At 46.6% G+C, this 22,500-nt stretch overlaps 3 protein-coding genes across 5 annotated transcripts in view; 2 read left to right on the forward strand and 1 right to left on the reverse strand.

Annotated features, from left to right (window-relative positions):
* Positions 1-984: 984 nt before the first annotated feature.
* Positions 985-3,888, forward strand: LOC109979350 (phospholipase-B 81). The gene is given in 7 exon segments (XM_020628277.3): positions 985-1,213; positions 1,297-1,347; positions 1,350-1,436; positions 1,519-1,673; positions 1,675-1,705; positions 2,184-2,290; positions 2,666-3,888. Coding segments are annotated over 7 exon segments (825 nt in total). The 5' UTR covers positions 985-999; the 3' UTR covers positions 2,846-3,888.
* A 139-nt stretch (positions 3,889-4,027) lies between these two features.
* LOC110002307 (tumor necrosis factor receptor superfamily member 13C) lies at positions 4,028-9,645 on the forward strand. The gene is made up of 3 exons (XM_020657893.3): positions 4,028-6,471; positions 6,711-6,890; positions 8,823-9,645. Exons 1-3 carry the CDS (start codon positions 6,366-6,368, stop codon positions 9,050-9,052), a joined length of 516 nt encoding a protein of 171 aa, XP_020513549.2. The 5' UTR covers positions 4,028-6,365; the 3' UTR covers positions 9,053-9,645.
* A 653-nt stretch (positions 9,646-10,298) lies between these two features.
* The window catches only part of gucy2ca (guanylate cyclase 2Ca), a 23,539-nt gene continuing 11,337 nt past the window's right edge, over positions 10,299-22,500 (reverse strand). For 2 of the 3 annotated variants that reach the window (XM_065964863.1, XM_065964862.1), the window contains exons 16-27: positions 22,120-22,206; positions 21,667-21,799; positions 15,542-15,679; positions 15,235-15,323; positions 15,054-15,145; positions 14,819-14,977; positions 13,754-13,946; positions 12,357-12,531; positions 12,154-12,252; positions 11,957-12,051; positions 11,766-11,842; positions 10,299-10,972 (exon numbers count right to left, since the gene is read on the reverse strand). In XM_065964863.1, coding sequence (XP_065820935.1) covers positions 10,768-10,972; positions 11,766-11,842; positions 11,957-12,051; positions 12,154-12,252; positions 12,357-12,531; positions 13,754-13,946; positions 14,819-14,977; positions 15,054-15,145; positions 15,235-15,323; positions 15,542-15,679; positions 21,667-21,799; positions 22,120-22,206 — 1,542 coding nt within the window. In that variant the 3' untranslated portion in view covers positions 10,299-10,767. Of the gene's footprint in view, positions 10,973-11,765; positions 11,843-11,956; positions 12,052-12,153; positions 12,253-12,356; positions 12,532-13,753; positions 13,947-14,818; positions 14,978-15,053; positions 15,146-15,234; positions 15,324-15,541; positions 15,680-21,666; positions 21,800-22,119; positions 22,207-22,500 lie in introns of those variants that run through there. The other variant, XR_010668882.1, reaches the window with a different exon arrangement.

A 22,500-nucleotide genomic window follows, 5' to 3' on the forward strand; every position in this document is an offset into this window, starting at 1 on the left:
CTCTCCCCCCCCCCCCCCCCTCGGTCCTCTCTCTCTCTCTCTCTCTCTCTCTCTCTCTCCCCCCCCTCGGTCTCTCTCTCTCTCTCCCCCCCCGCCTCGGTCTCTCTCTCTCTCTCTCCCCCACCCCCCCCCCCCCCCCCTCGGTCCTCCTCTCTCTCTCATCTCTCTCTCTCCTCTCTCCCCCCCCCCCCCTCGGTCTCTCTCTCTCTCTCTCTCCCCCCCTCGGTCTCCTCTCTCTCTCTCTCTCTCTCTCTCTCCTCTCTCTCTCTCTCCCCCCCCTCGGTCTCTGTCTCTCTCCTCTCTCTGTCTCTCCTCTCTCTCTCTCTTGTTTCTCTGTCTCTCTCTCTCTCCCCCCCCTCGCTCTGTCTCTCTCTCTCTCTCCCCCCCTCGGTCTCTCTCTCTCTCTCTCTCTCTCTCTCTCTCTGTTTCTCTCTCCCCCCCCCCTCGGTCTCTCTCTCTGTCTCTCTCTCTCTCTGTTTTCTCTGTTTCTCTCTCTCTGTTCTCTCTCTCTCTGTTTCTCTGTTCTCTCTCTCTGTTTCTCTCTCTCTCTGTTTCTCTCTCCCCCCTCGGTCTCTGTCTCTCTCTGTTTCTCTGTCTCTCTCTCTCTCCCCCCCCCTCGCTCTGTCTCTCTCTCTCTCTCCCCCCCTCGGTCTCTCTCTCTCTCTCTCTCTCTCTCTCTCTCTCTGTTTCTCTCCCCCCCCCCCTCGGTTTCTCTCTCTCTCTTTCTCCCCCCCTCGGTCTCTCTCTCTCTCTCTCTCTCTCTCTCTCTCTCTCTCTGTTTCTCTCCCCCCCCCCCTCGGTCTCTCTCTCTCTCTTTCTCCCCCCCTCTGTCTCTCTCTCTCTCTCTCTCTCTCTCTCTCTCTGTTTCTCTCCCCCCCCCTCGGTCTCTCTCTCTCTCTTTCTCCCCCCCTCTGTCTCTCTCTCTCTCTCTGTTTCTCCCCCCCCCCCTCGGTCTCTCTCTCTCTCTTTCTCCCCCCCTCTCTCTCTGACTCCGCCCTCATGTGTCTCCTCAGGCTTCTGGTGTCTCTGGATGATTTCTACCTCCTGGGCAGCGGCCTGATGATGACTCAGACCACCAACAACATCTTTAACTCCTCCCTCTTTGACGCCATCACTCCTAAAAGTCTTCTGGCGTGGCAGAGGGTCCGACTGGCTCACAGTCTGGCTCACAGCGGAGAGGAGTGGGCCAAAACCTTCTCCAGGTTCAACTCGGGTCAGTGATTCTACATTAGCACATCAAACAGGAAACAGAGGATTCAAAGTAAATGCATGCTTCTCTGACCCCGCCCCCTTTAGGAACCTATAATAATCAGTACATGGTGTTGGACCGCAGTAAGGTCAAGCTGGGGTCAGCGTTGCTGATGGAGCTCTGACCGTGGTGGAGCAGATCCCCGGCCTGGTGGAGTACTCGGACCAGACTCCGGCTCTGCGCAGAGGTACAAAACACTGTCGCCATGGTTACGCTGTTTCCTCTGAGCGTGTGTTTTAACGGAGGGCGGCGGCGTCTCTTCCCGGCAGGTTACTGGCCGTCCTTCAACGTCCCCTTCCACGAGAAGATCTACACGCTGAGTGGTTACGGGCGCATGTGGGAGAAGTTCGGAGAAGACTTCTCTTATGATCTCTGTCCCAGAGCCAAGATCTTCCGTAGAGACCAGTCCAACGTGAAGGACCTGGGACTCTCTCAAGTTCATCATGAGGTTCAACGGTACGAGAGAGAGAGAGAGAGAGAGAGGAGAGAGAGAGAGAGAGAGAGAGAGAGAGAGAGAGAGACAAAGAGAGAGAGAGAGAGGGACACAGAGATACAGAGAGAGAGAGAGAGAGAGAGAGAGAGAGAGAGAGAGAGAGAGAGGGAGAGAGAGGGACAGAGAGAGAGAGAGAGAGACAAAGAGAGAGAGAGAGAGGGACACAGAGATACAGAGAGAGAGAGAGAGAGAGAGAGAGACACAGAGATACAGAGAGAGAGAGAGAGAGAGAGAGAGACACAGAGATACAGAGAGAGAGAGAGAGAGAGAGAGAGAGGAGAGAGAGAGAGAGGGAGAGAGAGGGACACAGAGATACAGAGAGAGAGAGAGAGAGAGGAGAACAAAGATGTTTAGGGGCTGAATGTTGACCTCAGTCTGCATCTTTAATGAGACGTTTGTTTGTTTGTTTGTTTGTTTGTTTGTTTGTTTGTTTGTTTTCAGACTACAAGAAGGATCCGTACTCTAAGGGGGACCCTTGTAAGACCATCTGCTGTCGGGGAGACCTGAGGACAGAGAAGGCTTCTCCGTCTGGTTGCTATGACACTAAGGTAGTGACCGTAACCATGGTGATGACAGTTAAAGATGTCTTCAGGGTTGCGTCTGAAAACACACCTCACTGTAGTGCACTATTGTCTTAACTGTATCCCACAATGCATCGGGAATAGTCATGATGATGGTCATGCTGCATCACGCGGCGTGGCTCGCCACCTGTTACGACACTCAAACAGGAAAATAAAAAAATAATAATAATGGAAAATCAACACGCAGCAGCGAGAAGATGCTGAAACTTTGCTGTTGCCAAGCAACCAAAACATTCTCCCCTCAGTGGCTGTGATTGGCTGATTGGTGATGAAGGTGGGATTGAAGTGAAATAACGTGACGTTCTGTAGCTTTAAGAGCGTGTTTGTGCCGTGTTGTTGCAGGTGACAGATTTCAACATGGCGGAGATGTTCAGCGCCGAGGCGTTGAACGGGCCGACCACTCAGGGAGGACTTCCTCCGTTTACCTGGGTGGGGAACTTCAGCAGCATCAGTCACCAGGGTCTGCCCCCCTCCTTCAACTTCACCTTCGTCAAGATGTACCCCCTGCTGTTCAGACCATAAGGGGTGTGTGTGTGTGTGTGTGTGTGTGTGTGTGTGTGTGTGTGTGTGTGTGTGTGTGTGTGTGTGTGTGTGTGTGTGTGTGTGTGTGTGTGTGTGTGTGTGTGTGTGTGTGTGTGTGTGTGTGTGTGTGTGTGTGTGTGTGTGTGTGTGTGTGTGTGTGTGTGTGTGTGTGTGTGTGTGCTTCAAATGAACAATCTCCCCCGATGATTTTTTCTGTGACGTCCAAACTGAAGCTCGTTCTTCTTCCCTGAGACCAAAAAGCTGCCAACACGTTTGTGATCAGTGTTTTAAAGTTTGTCTGTGCACATGTTTGTTTGAACTTTACGTTAAGGTTGTTTGACCACGTGTCCACATGGCGTCTTTTCTTCAGTTTTAGTGAGTAGAGAGCGTTGGCAGCAGAACGCCGTCTGGAGATAAAGCTCATCGCCCAGCGTTTATTTCGCTCTGCCTTGTTTTTGCGGTCGCTCCGAGCGCTGAATTTGAAAATCTTTCCACTTTTCAGAAAGGCGCTGCTGATGGTATGAACACGTACCGAAGCTTTTATAAAGACTCTTCAGTCACATTTTTAACCTGCAGTTTCTATTCATGAAAAAGAAGAACTGAGTGAAATGTGTTTTATACCTTCAGAGTTTAATGATTTTATAAACTCTTTTTTATATTTCAAATCTCTAATCAGTCTGTGTGATGATGTCATGGACTGTGTGATGATGTCATGGTCTGTTTGATGATGTCATGGTCAGTTTGATGATGTCATGGTCAGTTTGATGATGTCATGGTCTGTGTAATGATGTCATGGTCTGTGTGATGATGTCATGGTCTGTGTGATGATGTCATGGTCTGTGTGATGATGTCATGGACTGTGTGAAGATGTCATGGTCTGTGTAATGATGTCATGGTCTGTGTGATGATGTCATGGTCTGTGTGATGATGTCATCCTCAGGTTTTATGTGCTCCATCAGAGTCTCTCAGGTTTGTGTTTTGATGATGCTGCTCATCTCCGTCTTACTTCCTGTTGTGATTAAAGTTTTAAAGTTTTTCAGGACTGTCCGGTCTCCGTCTGTATTCTTGCTCTGATGTTTCCTCTGGTGCAAACTTTCATTCAGGTCATCACAGCACAGTCTGAGAATCTGTGAATTTCTCATTCCTCTTTCCAGTGAAGTCAGCGGTTAGCGTTGAACGACTTCCAGGCAGGAGTTCCTTTTCTGAGTGGCGTTAATGTCTACAACTTAAACGTTCATCTGAGTCTCAGTTCAACAAAATAAATTAAACCACAGCTTCACTCTCACTCTGTTTCATATCTTGTGATTTTCTCACTTTAAAGGTCACATATTAAATCCTCTTCCCCATGTTCCTCTAGTCTGTCTACATGATGAGAGAAGTCCATCCTCTCCGTCTTCTGCTGCTCCACTTTTCAGTAAATGTGTTCTCTGAAAGTTAATGTTGTTGTTTAGAAATGTATTTATATTTTTTATCAGGCGGTCTTAAACTGAACAGGGAACTCTAAGATGGTCAGTGACCCGGGGCGCTGGGTAGCATAGCGGTTCTGTTGCATGCCTCATGTCCAGAAGTGGATGTTTAAGTGTTTCCATGGTAACGTGTTCATCCATACTGAGCTGTTTGTTTCCAGTTGAGGAAGATTGTTTTCTTGGCGACAGTGAGCGCGATGAGTAGTTTGTGTTTTTTTGGTCGTTGGGAGGTGTGATTGAAAATGTGTTACCGAGAATGCGTAGTGATGGGGGAGTGGAACCGGGCAGTTTATTTGTGACTTGTGTCCAGAATGTCTGAATGGGGGATGGGCAGAAGTCATCCAAGGTTGTTAGGGGGGCTGGGCTTAATGAACAGTTATTGGAGCGGTAAAGTGAAACCCTGAAGTGTGAGTTCTGTGGTTAATCTTATACTGAATCAGTTGGAGTTTCTGTTTGTCACTGAGAAGGTGTTGTTGCAGATTATATTCCAGGTTTCATGGTCTGTTGTTGTGGATAAATCTTTTGGCTGTGTGTTTAAGAGTTTGAGGTTTGTGTCTGCTCGTGGTGATTTGTCGCTGTCGTCTTGTTTGAGGTTAAACTTCTGTGTTTGATTGGATTTGAAGATATTGGAAGTGAGATTTATTCTTATATTGTACTTTTGAGTTAATTCTTTGAAGGGGATGAAGGTTAAGTCTTGAATGATGTGGTGAAGCTGGGGGATGTCTTGGTCCTTCCCATCGGTGAGATTCAGTGTTTTGTGGTTTTGATGAACGTCTGGGTTGTTCCATGTTGGTGTGTTCTTACAGGGTGTGGGTGTTGTGATCATTACTTTGTGAGTTTTCCACCACTCTGTTAGGGCTGTAGCGATGATATGATTTTGATAAATGGTAGGATTGATATGAGTATATATTTTCCTTGTTGCTGTTCTATGTGTAGCCATGGCCTGGATTGTTCTGTGGGGTGTATCCATCTGGTTATGATTTGTAACAGGAAGTAGTTGGTGCATCCAGTCGTCTGGTATGTTTTGGTGTTTGAAGTGTTATCTTATAGTATCAGTGGTGGAGGGAATGGGTGGTGGTAGGGCTGCTCTTTACAGAGATTGGAGTAGTGTCGGCTTAGTCCAGTTTATTGAATAGTTTCAGATTTTGGAATGTTTTTGATTCATTGTTTCTTGAAGTGAGGTTTGTGGAGTCTGTAGGTAAAGTATGATGTCGTCAGCATAAAGAGTTATCTTGTGTGTTATGTTGGACTGCTGCAGCGAGTGGTTCCATGTAGAGTAGAGAGAGAGAGTCGACATCCTCGTCTTGTTCTCCTGTGCTGAATCTTGATGACATCACACTGTTGCTCTCGGTGAGTTCTTTAGTGTTTTGACTCAGGTGATCCTGATTTGTTTCTGTATTCAAAGTTCTTGTGTTTGAGTTGTTGGATTAGAAATTATGTTTTTTAGGGGTAGGGTGCAAACTTTGGGAGCTGGTGTGTCATTAGCATCTGTTTTTTTACTGTCCTGATTCAGTAAAGCATGCTGACTCCTGATTGGTCAATACAGCTCGGCCGACAAATGTCCTTTAAACTGAAACCAGAACACGTTACCTACTGAAAATCCAGACCCCGAGAGATCACACGCAGGTAGAGATTACTCATAATGTAATTCTCACTTTAAAGATCAGATTTTGTGAGTCAGACGGAGATCTCACTGTCAGGAGAAACCTGATCCATGGATCCAGAGCTTCATGTCAACATACTGTACGGTCAAATGACCACAGCTGAATCTAAGGTTTAATAAAGTATAGATCTGTGATGTCAGGACCTCTCTGTTCTATAAGCCTCTCTCTCTCTCTGTTTCTGTCTCGTCCTCGGGGACTCGGGTAGTGATTCGGTCTTTCCTCTGAAATAGAGGAACTGAAACGTCTGTTCAGCACTCTGCACTCATTTCACAAATCCTCCCTTTTGCATCTCATCCTCCGGGTCTCACCGCTCTCTGTCCTCAGAGGGTTTTTTTCAGGGTTTGTGTCATTAACATCGGAGGAGCGTGGCTCAGCAGCCACTTTTCAGACATGGCCAAGAAGGACTGTCCAGTGGGTGAAAAGTGGGACCTCCTCGTCAAACACTGCATCTCCAGCAGGACCATAAACAGACCTAAACCTACCGAGTGGCCCACAGGTGAGTCTCTGAACGTCTCTGTGTGGCTTTGACAAAGCTCTGTCTCTGCTTTTTGTGTGTTGACTTGAATATCTACAGAGATACATTTAAACCCTACGCAGGGCTCCACATTGACACCTTGATACCTCCTCTGAATCAGAGCTGACTCTTTAGATGTGTTTGACTGAATGTCGCTCTGACTGTTGAACATGTGATCTGTGTTTTTGTGTTGAGGTATATAATCAGTATTTTCCTCTCAGAGCCGCCCCTGCCTCCCGTGGTCCAGGTGAAATCCACGTCTCCTGCCCCTCAGTTATCCTCCATGATGTTCCTGAGTCCGGCTCTGTGGATCTGTGTGGGTCTGGGGACGGTGGTGACCATCCTGATCGCGACTCTGTTCTTCATTTACAGAAAACACACCAGGACGAGCAGAACCCCGGGTAAGAGGATCATTTATAATCTGTATGAAATAAATCCTCACACAAAGAACAACGTATCCCAGAATCCTCAGCAGCTGACAGCTTTTTTTTTTAAGGCTGTTACTGAGATTCATTCTTAATGTGAAACTTCCACCTGTTGTTCTAGAAGCAGCTGCTGCTAGTTTGAGTTATAATAGTCGGTATCATGTGTCAGATACGTTCGGGTTTCAGCAGGTGAGTCATTGAACAAAAACAAATCCTGACCTGAACTTCATCTTCCTCGCTCATGACACTTTGTTCAGAGTACCAGATGTTTTAATACGATGCACTCTCTGTTATTTAAACGGAGGAAAGAATCAAAACGTTCAGAAGCTTTAAAAACAAACATTTAAAGGAGCAGTCTGTAACTCTGACACCTAGTGTTTAAAATGGGTACTGCAGTCCAGTTTCTAAACATTATAGAGAGCTGTCTCCCCCCTCCTCTCTAGAGTGGATGTTCACTCAGGTCACCATGTGGTGGACTCTGAAGCTTCAGTGTTTATCCAGCTCTGCATGGGTCTGTAAACCTTTCTGTGTTCTAACCTCTCTCCATTTTTCAAAAGCATCTCCAATATTGATCCTAGTTTGAGCACGTTTCTGCTCGTGGAGCTTATTAGAAACATGCAGAGGCTTTTTAGGTCGGGTACAATCACTTCTATCTGAACCACTTCACCTGTTGACCTGATAACTGCTCTCATATCTGGCAAACCGAGGGGCGTCCAAAATGGCCGTGTGGGGGGGGTCGCCTTAAAACCGTCTACCTTCTCTGGTCCAAACAAATCCAAACTACACGGACAACGTTTGTAAAAGAGGGAGGAGCCTTGGTATTAAACAGGAATCAACATCGTTTGATTTAAACTAGAATCATATCAAAGTTTCACATTCTGGTGTGGTGACGGCCCCTCGTTCAGAAATCGTTCTTCGTGATGTGAAAACATGTCGCAGCGTGCGTCTGCAGGCGTGCAGGTGATGAAGTGTGACGCTCATGAACACCACGGTAGAAACTGCACAGTTTCTGTTCTCTTCTTGGCGGGCGTCCCCAGGGTCGGCATGCAGCTCTCTAACAGTTATTCTGGTTCACACACACACATCTGCAGATTCAGAACACACACACACTCTTAAACGGTCTCTTATAGTGGTGAACAGCACGAGTGTATTTGGTGGACAAATGGTTAAAACCAGAGGATTAAACAGTCAGTGATCTCTTAAACACTCTAATATCTTTAATGTCGATGAAAGCACATCACGCTGCTCGGCTTAAGTTTGGATTCTTTACATAAAACAATGTCTGCGTGATCCTCCTGACCGAGGTTTCAATCGTCTTGCATGCAGCTCATGTGCGTCTTAAACCCGGTGAGAGAGCGCGTGCGTCCGTCTCCACCGCGTGATTCTGTGAATGGAGCGTTCTCCTCCTCAGGACAACGAGAACGTCTGAAACTAGATTAGGGTATCAGCTCTTTTCACTTAGCTGAAGTGAGACACCTCATTGTTTCACATGTGATCTATTGTGATTCAGTAAAAGCATCTTTGACTCCACGCCGTTACGGGTTTGTATCGTCTGTGTGAGGACGCTGCTGTTCAGTGTTTACATTAATGTGTGTCATGAACAGGGCGCCACGTCGGGGAGAAGAGTGAGGACGACTCCAATGGGCCCTAAATATGAAACTGAAATGAGACAGGTTTTGATCCTTTATGGACCATTCCTAAACCACGTCCCACATGGAGTGGCAGACCGGGTCCTCAGGGGGTACCGTGATGTTGACGGGCGCCCCTCCTTTATTTCTGTGAACTCCCTGATCCGTCTTAAATATCTGAACTCTGTGATGTAGAAATGTCCACGCACGGGACCTGCAAAACAAACTCTTAACCTTCTGTTGCCGTGGTAACGTAGTTGGTTTCCCCCTCATCTTTCAGACGACTCTGAGAAGCAGCGTGAGCCGGTGGTTCTCCCCTCGCAGCCGCCCTGCAGCGCTCACCTGCACCCGGGCGCCCAAACAGGATGGGAGTGGGAGGAGGACTTCACCACCTGTCGGTGCCCCCCAATGCATGCTGGGACGCGGGTGGAGAGAGGACTGGAGCACAGAGTCCCCCTCCCTGCCACGGAGCTGGGTGGGACGGTGTTAGTCACCACCAAAACTGTGTAGATGTGTGTCTGTGTGTGTGTGTGTGTGTGTGTGTGTGTGTGTGTGTGTGTGTGTGTGTTCTTCACTGCATGCACTCTACACTTCGTGGTTAGTTTTTCTCATTTTGATTCACATTTTGGATCTCTTTATTCTCCACCATATTTTGATGGTTTTCACAGAAGTTCTGAAGCGGACTTTTATCCGTTTGTTTTCTTGAACTCTGTTTAGAGAACAAGCTCGTTTCCTCTCAGATGTTAAACACAGACATGTATCAGGAAGTTGACTCGTGTGAGAGACTGCGCCTGGATCAGGAGCGGTAGAGTCATTGTGGTGACTCCACACACTGGAGGATTGTTTGGACACATAATCAGTTTTGACATACCTCATGTAGCCAGTCTTAGTTTACTCGAGAAGGCGTGAAAATAAAACATGGATGCATGTTCACTTCAGACTTCTGAACATTTTAGATCATATTTGAATTGTTTTTTTGCAGCCGTCTTTTTTAAGAGGTCGCTGCACTGTTTTTCAAAGGAGCAGAGATGTGGAGTCTCCTAGTGTGTTCAGTTTCCTGTTCTTTACTGTGAAGTGTTATTAAAAGTTTAAACTGCTCTGAACCTGATTCTTTATTTCAAACTTTTTTTTATTGAAACATCAAATCATCACAGAAACCTCACATGTGGGGCGCTGGTGGCGCAGTGGTTAGAGCGTGCTCCCCATGTATGGAGGCTGTAGTCTCAAGCAGGCAGCCCGGGCTCACATCCCACCTGTGGCTCATTTCCTGCATGTCATTCCCCACTCTCTCTCTCTCCCTGATTTCCGACTCTATCCACTGTCCTATCTCTCCACTAAAGGCATGAGAAGCCCAAAAATAAAACTTAAAAAAAAAAAAGAAACCTCAAATGTTCTCCTGTCAGGATGACGACTCACCGTCTCTGCAGCAGAACAGAAAGGAGCTATTTACACGATAAATAGGTTTCTTAATGACGAGCTTCCTGTGTGAAAGATTTAAATAAAAACAGAGACCTCTTCAAAGGTGAGAGAGTACACTCGGTGTGTGAGTTATTATTGTCCACAGGGAAAAAGACTTTTAACTAAAAGCGGCAGAGACAGAGAGAGACAACATTTTAGTATTTGTGCACTTTAGATAGTTTGCAGGAGTTTGCTGAATACAGTTTGGATGTAAAAGAATTAAGAACTAATTAAAGATGTAAATCTACAGTGGCCCTGAAGGTCAACTGCAAAAACATTTGACTGAATGCAAAAAACATCACTTCACACAAATGATTTAATGACATGGAAAAATATTATCTGAAAGGCCAAAACATGGTTAAATCTAAATAATTTCCATCTATTTACTTCAGGAATGTAGATTTATTTGACTCTGGCGCCCCCAGGTGGTGGCTTTTTGAATGTGGTCATTTCTCATGTTTGTTATAAAAAAGCTCAGTTCATCACGTAGAAAACAGCCGCAGTGAAAACGTTTCAGTCCAACAAGAAAAAAAGAGAAGGAGCTTATTTATACCACATATTTTATATTTCATGTCTGTGGGTGGTTCAGTCTGATGTTCACGTCCTGATGCAGAGAGAGACGGGTGGCGCTGCAGCAGCCGTCCCCCTGCTGCTCTGATGTCACAGGACGCTGAATTAAGTGACCTGTCCACACAGACCAGCAGCTCTGATTGGACAGAACAGAGCCACGCCTACATCGTCTACTCCTTTTCAGAGCGCCGCTGTGATCACAGGTAGGTGCTGGGGTTATCTGTGACAGCCAGGTGGAAGTAGTCGGGGGGGCTGTCGCCGCCCTGCAGGCCGCTGTTGGTCTCCCTCTGACTGACTCTCGTGGACAGGGTCTTTTTGAAGCGCTCACTCCCTTCTCCTCGCTGCTCCAGACTGGAAACGATCATCTCGGCCAGATTCTGCTGCAGCTGCTGGAAGTTCTCCCTGAGACGAGACGCGGGGAACATTTCAGATTATAGACATGAATGCTGCAGGAGGTCATGTGGAGCTTTATGAAAACATGAGTCGAGTGGGTCTCATACAGAAGGATGGGTTATATGCACATGAATATGACTTTCTGCATTGTTGTTTGTAAGAATACTCATACTAGAAGTTTGTTTATACAGTAAGGTCGTGAAAATGTTCGATACTTGCTCTCGTTTCTTGTCTTGTTCTCCCTGTGTGGGCATCAAAGGAATGTCCTACAAATGGTAGTCACAAATAGTTTCACTGTAAGCCTCAGCGACTCCTCCACAACTCTCCCATCCCATGTGGAGTACCCCAGGGTTCAATCCTTGGCCCGATGCTCTTTTCCCTCTACCTACTTCCCATGGGATTGATTTGTGAAAAACATGGCCGACCTCTCATTCCACTTTTACGCAGATGACTCCCAAAGTCAGGCGTCCCTTTCTCCACTTCAGTTGGTCCAAACACTGATGCCCGTCTTTTAACGAGCCCCCACACTGCCGGTTCTTAACTCTTGTCCTAATTTTTACACCTTGGTTTTAACTCTGAATGCGACCGATGTATTCTCGTTCCTTTTGTCATTAATTCTTTTATCTGCTTTATATGATTTTTTACTCTTTTTCTCATCATCATTATTTGTTATTGATGAGCGACCGCTGTTTTGTGGACTGTAAAGCCCTTTAGTAAAAACTGCTGTTTTTAAAATGAGCGCTTTAAATAAAGCTGGATCGGAGAGGACATGAGCAGAGTGTTCAGACCGGGTTTCACTCACGCTGTCGGTGGTGTCGGCAGGTTGTAATTCCCTCCTGTCACTCCTGTTAACCAGTACGTTATCTCTTTGCCTTTGCCCTGTGGGAGCGACACACACACACACACACACACACACACACACACACACACACATTAAAAATTGTAAGGTTTAGATTTGATGTAGTTAGGGTTAGGGTAGCAGAAAGAACTAACCTTCAGGTACGTCTCTCCTCTTTTTTCATACTCAAACTTTCCGTCTGTCCTCTGCAGGATGCTGATGGTCGACCCACTGACGTGAATCCTCAGAGCTGGGAAAGGAGAAGGAGACGTGTGTGAGGTAGTCTACATTTTCAAACACTTTCCCATACCAGATGTTGATGATGATGGTGTGTGTGTGTGTTGTCGCTTACGCAGGCCTGTGGACTCCATGCGTGATGCTGTGTTGACCGTGTCTCCAAACAGACAGTAACGAGGCATCTTGTTCCCCACAACTCCTGCTGCACACGGACCTACAGCACACAAATAAAGACATCTTAATGATTCTGTTTATTTATGAATGCAATGCTCTGTGTTTTAAATAAATCACACTGATAGCCGACTGAAGTTCATGTACCTGAATGCACGCCGATCCGGATCCACAGAGGGATACCTGGCAGGTGCTGCAGTTCAAAAGTCCCCACAAAAGCCAGGATGTCCAGAGCCATGTGGGCGATGTCCACGGCGTGACTGTCACCGTTACGTTTAGGTAAACCGGACGCAACCATGTACGCATCACCGATCGTCTCCACCTGAGAGGAATTCATAAAGATGTTTTTTAAATTATTATTAAGAGAATCCATAGCTAACTCTGACCCCTAGTGGTTAAAGTGGGTCTAAATTCTAAACATCATAGAGAGCTGTCCCCCCCCCCCCTCTCTAGAGTGGATGCTCACTCAGGTCACCATGTGGTGGACTCTGAAGCTTCAGTGTTTATCCAGCTCTGCATGGGTCTGTAAACCTTTCTGTGTTCTAACCTCTCTCCATTTTTCAAAACATATCTTACATTTAATATAAAGTGATTATGAATGAAATATTCAAATACATCAGTGAATGTTTCATGTTAGTAGATATAAAAAATAAATCTAATACAGTTTAAATGTTGTTATTCATTAATGTTATTCTATAATCTCATGTCCAGCAGATGTCACACTTCAGCACCAGTCTCCAACAAAACTTCTCATTGGCCACACCTCCCTTTGTTCTGAAGTGCCCCGCCCATATACATGGGCCCCGCCCCCTCCCTCCCTCACCTCTCCCTTCCTGCTCCACCAGCTAGCAGAAGCCATTAGCTTCTCTGGGACAGAAACAGAAGCTAACACTGGCAGACAAACATCAGAAACATGCTTCTGATTACAAGGTCAAACACAAGGTCAAACACAAGGTCAAACACAAGGTCAAACACAAGGTCAAACACAAGGTCAGACACAAGGTCAGACACAAGGTCAGACACAAGGTCAAACACAAGGTCAAACACAAGGTCAAACACAAGGTCAAACACAAGGTCAGACACAAGGTCAGACACAAGGTCAGACACAAGGTCAAACACAAGGTCAAACACAAGGTCAGACCACGGGGCGAGCAGGAAGCTGTACATTTGAGATGTTATTTAATTGGTTGTAAAATGGATCTTCATGGTGAGAGTTTATAGCAGAAAATGTTTTAGCTTCATGGAGCTAACAAAGAGAGAGCTAACAGAGGGGATATCAGGAGGACTGTCTGAACGAGCTGCATGAAGTCAGCTGCTGTCTGAACATGTGTGCCTCAGGCTAACTTTAGCTCATGCTAGCAGGTAGCTGTTTTGTTACAGATTGTTTTGTGATGACTTTGATTTGGATTGCAGTCTGTTGTTTTTTACATTTGTGTGCATTTGATTAGTTCCAAAGTATTACCCTGATATATGACTTTGTGGTGTACGTTTAGCTTTTTTTCTTACGGGGGTGGGGGGGGTTATATAAGCTCAAGTCTATCTACCTTGTAGACGTCATGGTGGTCGAGGATGCTGTCAAAGTGCTTGTAGATGTGGTTGAGCATGTTCACCACCTCAATGGGCGTGCTGTAGTGACAGAGTGTGGTGAAACCCACAATGTCGCTGAAGTAAATGGTCACCTCCTCGAAGAGCTCTGGTTTCACTTTCCCCGTCTCTTTCAGTGAACGCACCACAGGCCTGAGGAGGCACACAGACGGGACATACGCACGTTCATGAATGGCTCTGATAAGATCAAGTTACATTTAACAAAATACAAATATATTTTTTAATTACATGTTTGAAATTCCATAATCTCACAGGTTTTTTGGGGGGGCTTTTATTTTGAATGTTTTGTCCTGTCTTAAACTGAGAGTACTTTACTTGCTGTGTGCTTTTATTTTGAAATACAGTAAGCCCTTCCTGTAGCTGGAAGGTTAGGACATGAAGTTAAGCACAGAAACAGGAAGTGGTTAGGGATCCCAAAGTGAGGTCAAACAGCTCAAAGGAACGGTAACAAAGGTCAATGTGTGATGTCATAAGGTCAATGTGTGATGTCATAAGGTCAATGTGTGATGTCATAAGGTCAATGTGTGATGTCATAAAGTCAATGTGTGATGTCATAAGGTCAATGTGTGACGTTATAAAGTCAATGTGTGATGTCATAAGGTCAATGTGTGATGTTATAAAGTCAATGTGTGATGTCATAAGGTCAATGTGTGATGTCATAAAGTCAATGCGTGATGTCATAAGGTCAATGTGTGATGTCAATGTGTGATGTCATAAGGTCAATGTGTGATGTCATAAGGTCAATGTGTGATGTCATAAGGTCAATGTGTGATGTCATCAGGTCAATGTGTGATGTCATCAGGTGGATATTACTGTGTGAGAGTTTGTTAAAGTGAAATGAGACATTCAGAGATGCAGCAGTGAGACTACAGGGAGACACTGAGGACGAGTATCTACGGAGAGCCTGAAGGGACAAATGAGATTAATGTGATTAAGTCGTTGAACGCTGACAGCTCTAAATAAATGGCGTCTGGTCGTTAAAAGCGTGAAGGATAAAGCGTTACCCGGGGAGGAGCATGAAGTTGAGGCGGTCGGCTCGGTCTCGCTCCGCTTTGTACAGAGACGTCCTCTCCTCCACCAGACGCTCCAAAGTCCTCGAGTACATCTGCAGCCGGCGGATCAGGTTGTCCATGTACGTCTCCGTGGCCTGGTTGTGCAGATTACTTTGTGGAGGAGAGACGCGTTAGATCAATAAATATCAGGAGGCGGAGTCAGACTTAATGGGACGGGTTGGCGTACCTGAAAATCTTTCCCAGCGTTAACTCTATTTTCTTAAAGTCAGGCCTCCGTTCGGGGTCTTCGTCCCAGCTGCTTCTGATCAGACTGTACAGCTGAGAGCACACAGAGAGAGGAGCAGAGCGAGGGTTAACTTTAATATCTCTGTCTGCAGGAGTCATGTGCTGATTGGTTCCTCTCTCACCTCGACCTCTCTCTCTGAGGCTCCGTTAAAGTCCAGGTCTGGTCTGAAGACGTTCATCCCGCTGGGGTACTGCACCCTGTAGATCTTCACTGAGGGGTCGGGGGACAACAAGAGGAAGAAGAAGATGAGCAGGGTTTACAGACTGGACGACACAGTCCGGTCTTATCAACACCATCTTTTTAAAACGTTTTGAAATGGAGTGTTGAGACATTGAGCCTGCAGGTTTTAGTGACAAAGAGGGTCTCCTTTGAGAGCTCTCACTCTGTGGCTTCAGAATGTGATGAGATTCTTTGTGATCCAGGTTTACCTGTCGGGTCCGAGCAGTACTGTGTGTAGAAAGGAGTCTGTCTCATCATGATCTCATGAGCGATGATGGCGTAGCTGTAGACGTCTCCTTTCTGAGACACTCCATCTTTACGGAGATGCTCCGGGGCCGTCCACACGTCTGAGAGGAGAGAGGAGAGAGGAGAGGAGAGGAGAGAGGAGAGAGGAGAGAGGAGAGAGGAGAGAGGAGAGAGGAGAGGAGAGGAGAGAGGAGAGAGGAGAGGAGAGAGGAGAGAGGAGAGAGGAGAGAGGAGAGAGGAGAGAGGAGAGGAGAGGAGAGAGGAGAGAGGAGAGAGGAGAGGAGAGGAGAGAGGAGAGAGGAGAGAGGAGAGAGGAGAGAGGAGAGAGGTTTGGTTTTCAAAATACCTTTTATTTTACCACTACCAGGAGAAAATTATAACACTGTCACATCATCACTCAGATCAAGAGAAGGAAATAAATAAATAAATAAAAAATAAAACATAAAACAAAACAAGTGCAACAAAAATCACAACATCAACAAAAACAACATTTACTGCATCAAAAATGAATAATCAGCTCTCCATCCCCACCCACAGAGCACAAAGCTTCTTCCACAGCCCATACACTATTAAAGTCTTGCACATTGTCCATCATTTGATAATAGGCAAATTCTACCTTTAGTCTGGCCTTCAAAAGTCCCTCCAGAACCAGCACCGGTTCCACACAGCCAGTACCCTGAGCTCGGTTCTTGCGTGTAAGCCAAATGGCCAACTTAGCCGAGCCGGATAAAAAGTTCATCAGTGTATGTACAGTCTTTTTCTTTGCAGAATACTTTGGCCCAAAAACAAACAATGCATAAGAGAAATCCTCCCCGAGAGCTTCAAACAAGCTTTTCATAAGGACAAACAAGAGTGAGAGCCTGGGACACTCAACAAACAGATGAGACAAAGTTTCAGTTAGTGAACAAAACAAACACTCCTCTCCCACCCCTGGATCAATGTGCGCTCTGTATCTGTTCGTGGCTATAACCCCATGCACAACTCTCCACTGGAGATCTGCTGTTCTCTTCTCAACAGGCAGCTTGTACAGGGACCGCCAGCTGCCTTTCGGGGAAACCTCCGGGCCAAAAAACTCGATCCACCTCGACTCTTTCACTCCCGACAGACCACGAAGATGTAGGACCTTAACACAGGACTGATAGAGTGCCTTTTTCCCTGCATCCTGGAACTTTCCCAGAACAGGAGTACTAAAGGACAGCAGTCCACCTCCTCTTTCCTGCCACTCCCCGACATCTGGGGTAACAGACAAAGATGGGAAGCTGTATTCGCCCTCTTCACTCCACTGCTCACACAGATTCTCAATGTTTAGAAATGTCACAAGTTTTACTGGAAGTGCAGCCAAGACTTCCTCCACCACTCTTTCAACCACCCGGCTGGAGGTGATATTGGTCCTTTCTTTGAGGGCGTCCAGGGTCAGTCTTACCAGGTGACCCAGTTTTGTGCAGCCTGCCTCTCTGAAACTGGCCCGGAGACTGGCTGACTGCAAAGTTGGAGTCCTTATAAAATCATTAAAAAATAACGGTTCCTCAAAGATCCACATTCCCAGACTCTCAGTTTTTTCCCTTTTGAATGTGTACATTTTCCATGCCTGCATTACAGACATATAAAAGGATGTTAATCCAGTGAGATCCACCTCCTCAAGCTTTAACAGAAAGAGCTGCTTAGTGTACCCCAGCCGTCCAGCTCTCCTCAGCAGCAGTCGAGCGATGTCCATCCAGCTGGGACCACAAGTGAAAAGGAGTCTCTGTGCAGTCTGGAGTCTGAATGAGGCAATTTTTGACTGAATGTCTATAAGTCCATGTCCCCCTTCAGCCACCGGCAGGTAGAGGACTGCCGCCTGGACCCAGTGTTTGCCTGACCAGAAGAAGTCCAGGATGGCCCTTTGAATGTCCTCCACCAGCCCTCTTGGAGGTGTCAAAGCCACAAGTCTGTGCCAGAGAGTCGAGGCAACCAAGTTATTGACCACCAGAACTCTTCCCCTATACGACAACTGGGGTAGCAACCATTTCCATTTAGACAACCGAGCGCACACTTTCTCCCTAACTCCCTCCCAGTTTTTACTTTTAAAGCCCTCGGTACCCAAATAAACCCCCAACACCTTCAACCCCTCCCTCCCCCACTCAAGTCCACCCGGCAGACTGGGCACTGCCTGGTCCCTCCACTCTCCCACCAATAAGGCACCACTTTTTTCCCAGTTCACCCGTGCAGCCGTTGCCCTTTCATACAGGGACAGGGTGTCCCGCAGACACCGAACGTCCCCCTGATTGGAGATGAAGATGTTTACATCATCAGCATAGGCAGAAATTGTAGGGGGACATTCAATGCTACAGGGCAAAGAAAGCCCGCTGAGCCGGCCCCTCAACCTGCACAGCAAGGGCTCAATAGCCAAGCTGTACAGCTGGCCGGAGATGGGACAACCTTGTCTGATCCCTCGCCGTACAGGGATTGGCCGACTCAACCCCGCCCCCATCTTCACCAAACACTGTGCATCCTGATACAACAACCCAACTAATGACACAAAACCATCCCCAAAACCAAAAGACCTCAGTGCAGAAAACAAATACGAGTGATCCACCCTGTCAAACGCCTTCTCTTGATCCAGAGACACAATGCCAACATTTAGATTATAGATTTTACACACATCAATGACATCTCTGATAAGAAATATATTATCCATGATTGTCCGGTCTGGAACACAGTAACTCTGGTCTTTATGGACCACACTTCCCAGAACGTCCTTTAGTCTGTTCGATAAAGCTCTGGAGAGGATCTTGTAGTCCGCACAAAGCAAAGCAACCGGCCTCCAGTTTTTTAACAATGCCAGGTCACCTTTCTTGGGGAGCAAGGAAAGAACTGCTCTCTTACAAGAACCAGGAAGAGACCCGGTCCTGCAACACTCCATTAAAACACTATGCAGGTCAGACCCAAGAATATTCCAGAACCTCTTAAAAAAGTCTGTGGACAACCCATCTATTCCAGGTGCTCTTCCTGTTGCCATCTGAGTGACAGCAGCAGTGAGCTCCTCCAGAGACAGCTCCCCTTCCAGAAGAGACCTCTCCTCCACACTGAGCTGAGGGAGACCCTCCAGGAGCTCCCTGCGACACTCCTGGCTGCAACTCTCTGCTCCAAACAGATCCTCATAGAACTGCATGGCGTGACTGCTCATTTCCTTTGGATCAGCTGTTATTCGACCTCCTGGCAGTTTCAGACAAGTCAGCAACTTTTTTTGAGCCACAGATCTCTCAAGATTGAAAAAGAAAGACGTTGGGGCATCCATGTCTTTGAGTTGAAGGAAACGACTCCGCACAAGAGCTCCCTTCACCCTCTCCTGCAGGAAAGAGCTCAACTCCATACGTTTCTCCTTCAGCAGGGTACCAGTGGTGGGATCCACACTCCCATTTAACCCCTCCTCAAGGTTCTTAATGTTGTCCTCAAGATTTTTAATGACTGTTTTTAATCTAGCAGAAGAGTGTGACGTGTACTGCTGACAAAAAACACGAATCTGAGCTTTACCAACCTCCCACCAAAGCTTCAAAGAATCAAACTCAACTTTTCTTAATTGCCACTGATCCCAAAAACACCCAAAGTTTTTACAGAAAACATTGTCCAGTAGAAGCTTGTTATTAAAATGCCAGAAGGACTTAGCCCTTTCACCTGGTGAAATAATCAGCTCCACACTAACAAAATGGTGATCAGTGAAGCCGACAGGCAGAATATTACAATGAATTAATCTGGGGTTGAGAGTTCTGGAGATGTAAACCCTGTCCAGTCTAGCTGCACACACCCTGTTACTGTTAACCCTGACCCATGTATACTGTCTGGATTGTGGATGTTTCACTCTAAATGTGTCCAACAAATCCAGGTGAGAGATGACAGTGTTTAAAGTCTGGGATGAATGTGGATGTGGCTCCTCTCCTATTCTATCCACGGTGAAATCAAGTGTGCAGTTAAAGTCACCACCAAGAATGATCTGATCCTGATTATAGATCACTAACTCCTTTTGGAGGCGGGTATAGAAAGCTACCCTTTCAGCTCCATTATTTGGAGCATAAATATTAGTGAAGCAGAAAACAGTGTCCTCTATTTCTGCTCTTACAATTAAAAGCCTTCCCTTTACAATTTCAGCACAAGAGACGATCTTTACATTTGCAGATGCTCTAAACAAAATGGCTACTCCTGCACTAAAGTTGGTGCCATGGCTAAGGTAGTTAGAGCCCTCCCACCATAAACCCCAATCTGTCTCATCTGATGGTGTGGTATGAGTCTCTTGTAAAAACAAGATATCAATGTTTTTCTGAGTTGAGATCTCAGAGATAAGGCCCCTTTTCTGTCTGTCTCTCCCACCATTAATGTTAAGAGATCCTATCTTAAGACTCCTCATAGAAAGATCAGAGAGAAAGAACAGATAAGTAGACACAAACAGGGAACAGTAGAAGAAGAAAAACACCTTGTGATGCATGATCATTTCTTTGTCTTCTTCACACTCTTACGTCCAACTTTCCTCAGTGCGGTGATGTGCTTTTTAAGACGGAACCGTTTTTTCGCGTCCAGGAGGTCAAACCCAACCTGTCTTTTCAGTATGCTGACTGACTTTATGAACTTTTCAGTATCACTAAAGTAGTCACTGATTTTTACTGATTTGTTGTACGTTTCATCCATAAATTGATTGATTGACTCTAAAGAATAAAGACCAGAGCCACTATTTGGCAAATCAGCAATGGATGCATTGTCTGACTCATAATCTTCATCCATGTCCTCTCCTTCACATGATGCCTGGCTACAACACACTGTCTTACCTTCCTTCAATGAAACATCTACAACTGCAGAACTTGTGGAATCTTCAGTTTTATCATTATCTACAGTCTGTGATTTTTCTGTAGCCTGAGAGCTGGTCGAAGCCACTTCTACCTCAGCCACGGCCTCAGCACAAGGCGCAGGCGCGGACGCGGCCTCCGCCCCGGGCGCGGACGCGGACGCGGCCTCCGCCCCAGACGCGGACGCGGCCCCCGTCCCAGGCACGGGCGCGGACGCGGCCCCCGCCCCGGGCACGGACGCGGACGCGGCCCCCGCCACATGCGCCACACTAACAGAGCTGCCCGCGTCAGCGGCAGCACTAGCCGCCTCCTGCTGTCTGTGCGGACACGCAAAACGTTTGTGTCCCACATCACCACACTCAAAACACTTCAGTTGTCCCGAGCTCGCATACACCATATAAGAAGCGTCACCGTGTTTCACTCTAAAGGAAACCTCCAGAGTCTGTGTGGGCGAATCCAAAAACATGAACACCTGACGCCGCAAAGATTGAACATGTTTCAGTTTGGGATCTTTACACCCTAGACTCACAGTTTTGAAACCACTCGCAAACTTCCCAAACCTGCGGAGTTCGTTCTCTAACAAGTTGTTAGAAATAAACGGCGGAACACCGGATACGGTGATCCGCGTAGAGGGAACCGACAACGGGGAAACCTGCACAAACAAATCCCTAATGAACACACCACTCTCAATCAGCTGATACACAAGAGGCTCACTCTTCAGAAAAACAACCACAGCCTTGTTCATTCGGGATGCATACAAGAGTTTCTCATGGCCTACCTGTTCACCTGCAGCTAACAGAACCTCCTCCACGGTGACAGTACCGTTCGGAGGGACTATCCGAACTCCCTGTCGGAGAGTCGGAGGTGGCGTCTCAGCAGACGCCATTCCTCCCTCCAACCCCTCCAACGATCTGTCTTACACAGCCAACAACACTCAATACAAATATGAAAACAATCTGACCTGATCGTGCACTTTGAAAACAGTAGAAAGGATAGCAAACAATTCAATCTCCGCGCCACTCGCAACACCACCACCGTCACTCACACTCACACTCACACTCACCGGAAACCGGAAACCGGAAACGGAAACGGAAACAGGAGAGGAGAGGAGAGGAGAGGGGAGGAGAGGAGAGAGGAGAGAGGAGAGAGTCAGGGATAGTAGTAGGGGGGGGATAGGACACAGAAAGGAGGAGAGGAGACTTCACATCACATATTTTCTTTCTATCATGCCTCTCCACTTCTTGACTCAAACGGTGTCGGTGAGGGATTCTAACCTCTGCCCGGCCTCAGGATGGTGTGACATCCGAAGTCGGTGATCTTCACCACCATCCGATTATCGACCACACAGTTGGTGGACTTGAGGCGTCCGTGCATGTTGATGTTACTGGAGTGGAGGTAGGACATGCCCTGAGGAGGAAACACAGCAGGAGGGTTAGTCCACCACAGGGTTTGTTTTATCACTATTCTTTAATCAATCAGACCGTATGATCATTATTCTGCACCCGGATCAATATTGGAGATGCAAAATGGAGAGAGGTTAGAACGCAGAAAGGTTTACAGACCCATGCAGAGCTGGATAAACACTGAAGCTTCAGAGTTTAGCTTTAGTTCAGTTTTGAATTTGGACTGCAGAACCCATTTTAAACACCAGGTGTCAGAGTTACATACCGCTCCTTTAATCTGTATTTATGAATAATAAATGAAGGGTAACCGTTGGTTACAGGTACCTTTGCGATGTCGTACATGACGGAGATTCTAAACTCCATGTCCATGAAGGTCTCGTCGGGATAAGAGATCCTGTCGTTCAGAATGTACTGAAACAAACAAACACAGAGGAGGTTAATATTCTCTAATCTAATCTGTGTGTTATTAAATCAGTGCACAGTCATTATTAGTGATCTTTAACCCGTCACAGGAACAGTACAGTCATTCTGAGCAGCAGAGAAGGAGGTCACTGAGCTCAGCCATTAACAACAAGTGTGTGTGTGTGTGTGTGTGTGTGTGTGTGTGTGTGTGTGTGTGTGTGTGTGTGTGTGTGTGTGTGTGTGTGTGTGTGTGTGTGTGTGTGTGTGTGTGTGTGTGTGTGTGTGTGTGTGTGTGTGTGTGTG

The sequence above is a fragment of the Labrus bergylta genome, chromosome 16 (genome assembly GCF_963930695.1).
Source record: "Labrus bergylta chromosome 16, fLabBer1.1, whole genome shotgun sequence".
In the NCBI taxonomy this organism is placed as follows: Eukaryota; Metazoa; Chordata; class Actinopteri; order Labriformes; family Labridae; genus Labrus; species Labrus bergylta.

What these genes read in the sequence shown, in the direction of transcription:
- LOC110002307 (XM_020657893.3), top strand. Translation starts at nt 6,366, where the DNA reads ATGGCCAAGAAGGACTGTCCAGTGGGTGAAAAGTGGGACCTCCTCGTC. An exon ending in ACCTACCGAGTGGCCCACAG is followed by an intron (nt 6,472 to 6,710) that starts GTGAGTCTCTGA and finishes TTTTCCTCTCAG; the next exon opens with AGCCGCCCCTGCCTCCCGTG. An exon ending in CAGGACGAGCAGAACCCCGG is followed by an intron (nt 6,891 to 8,822) that starts GTAAGAGGATCA and finishes CTCATCTTTCAG; the next exon opens with ACGACTCTGAGAAGCAGCGT.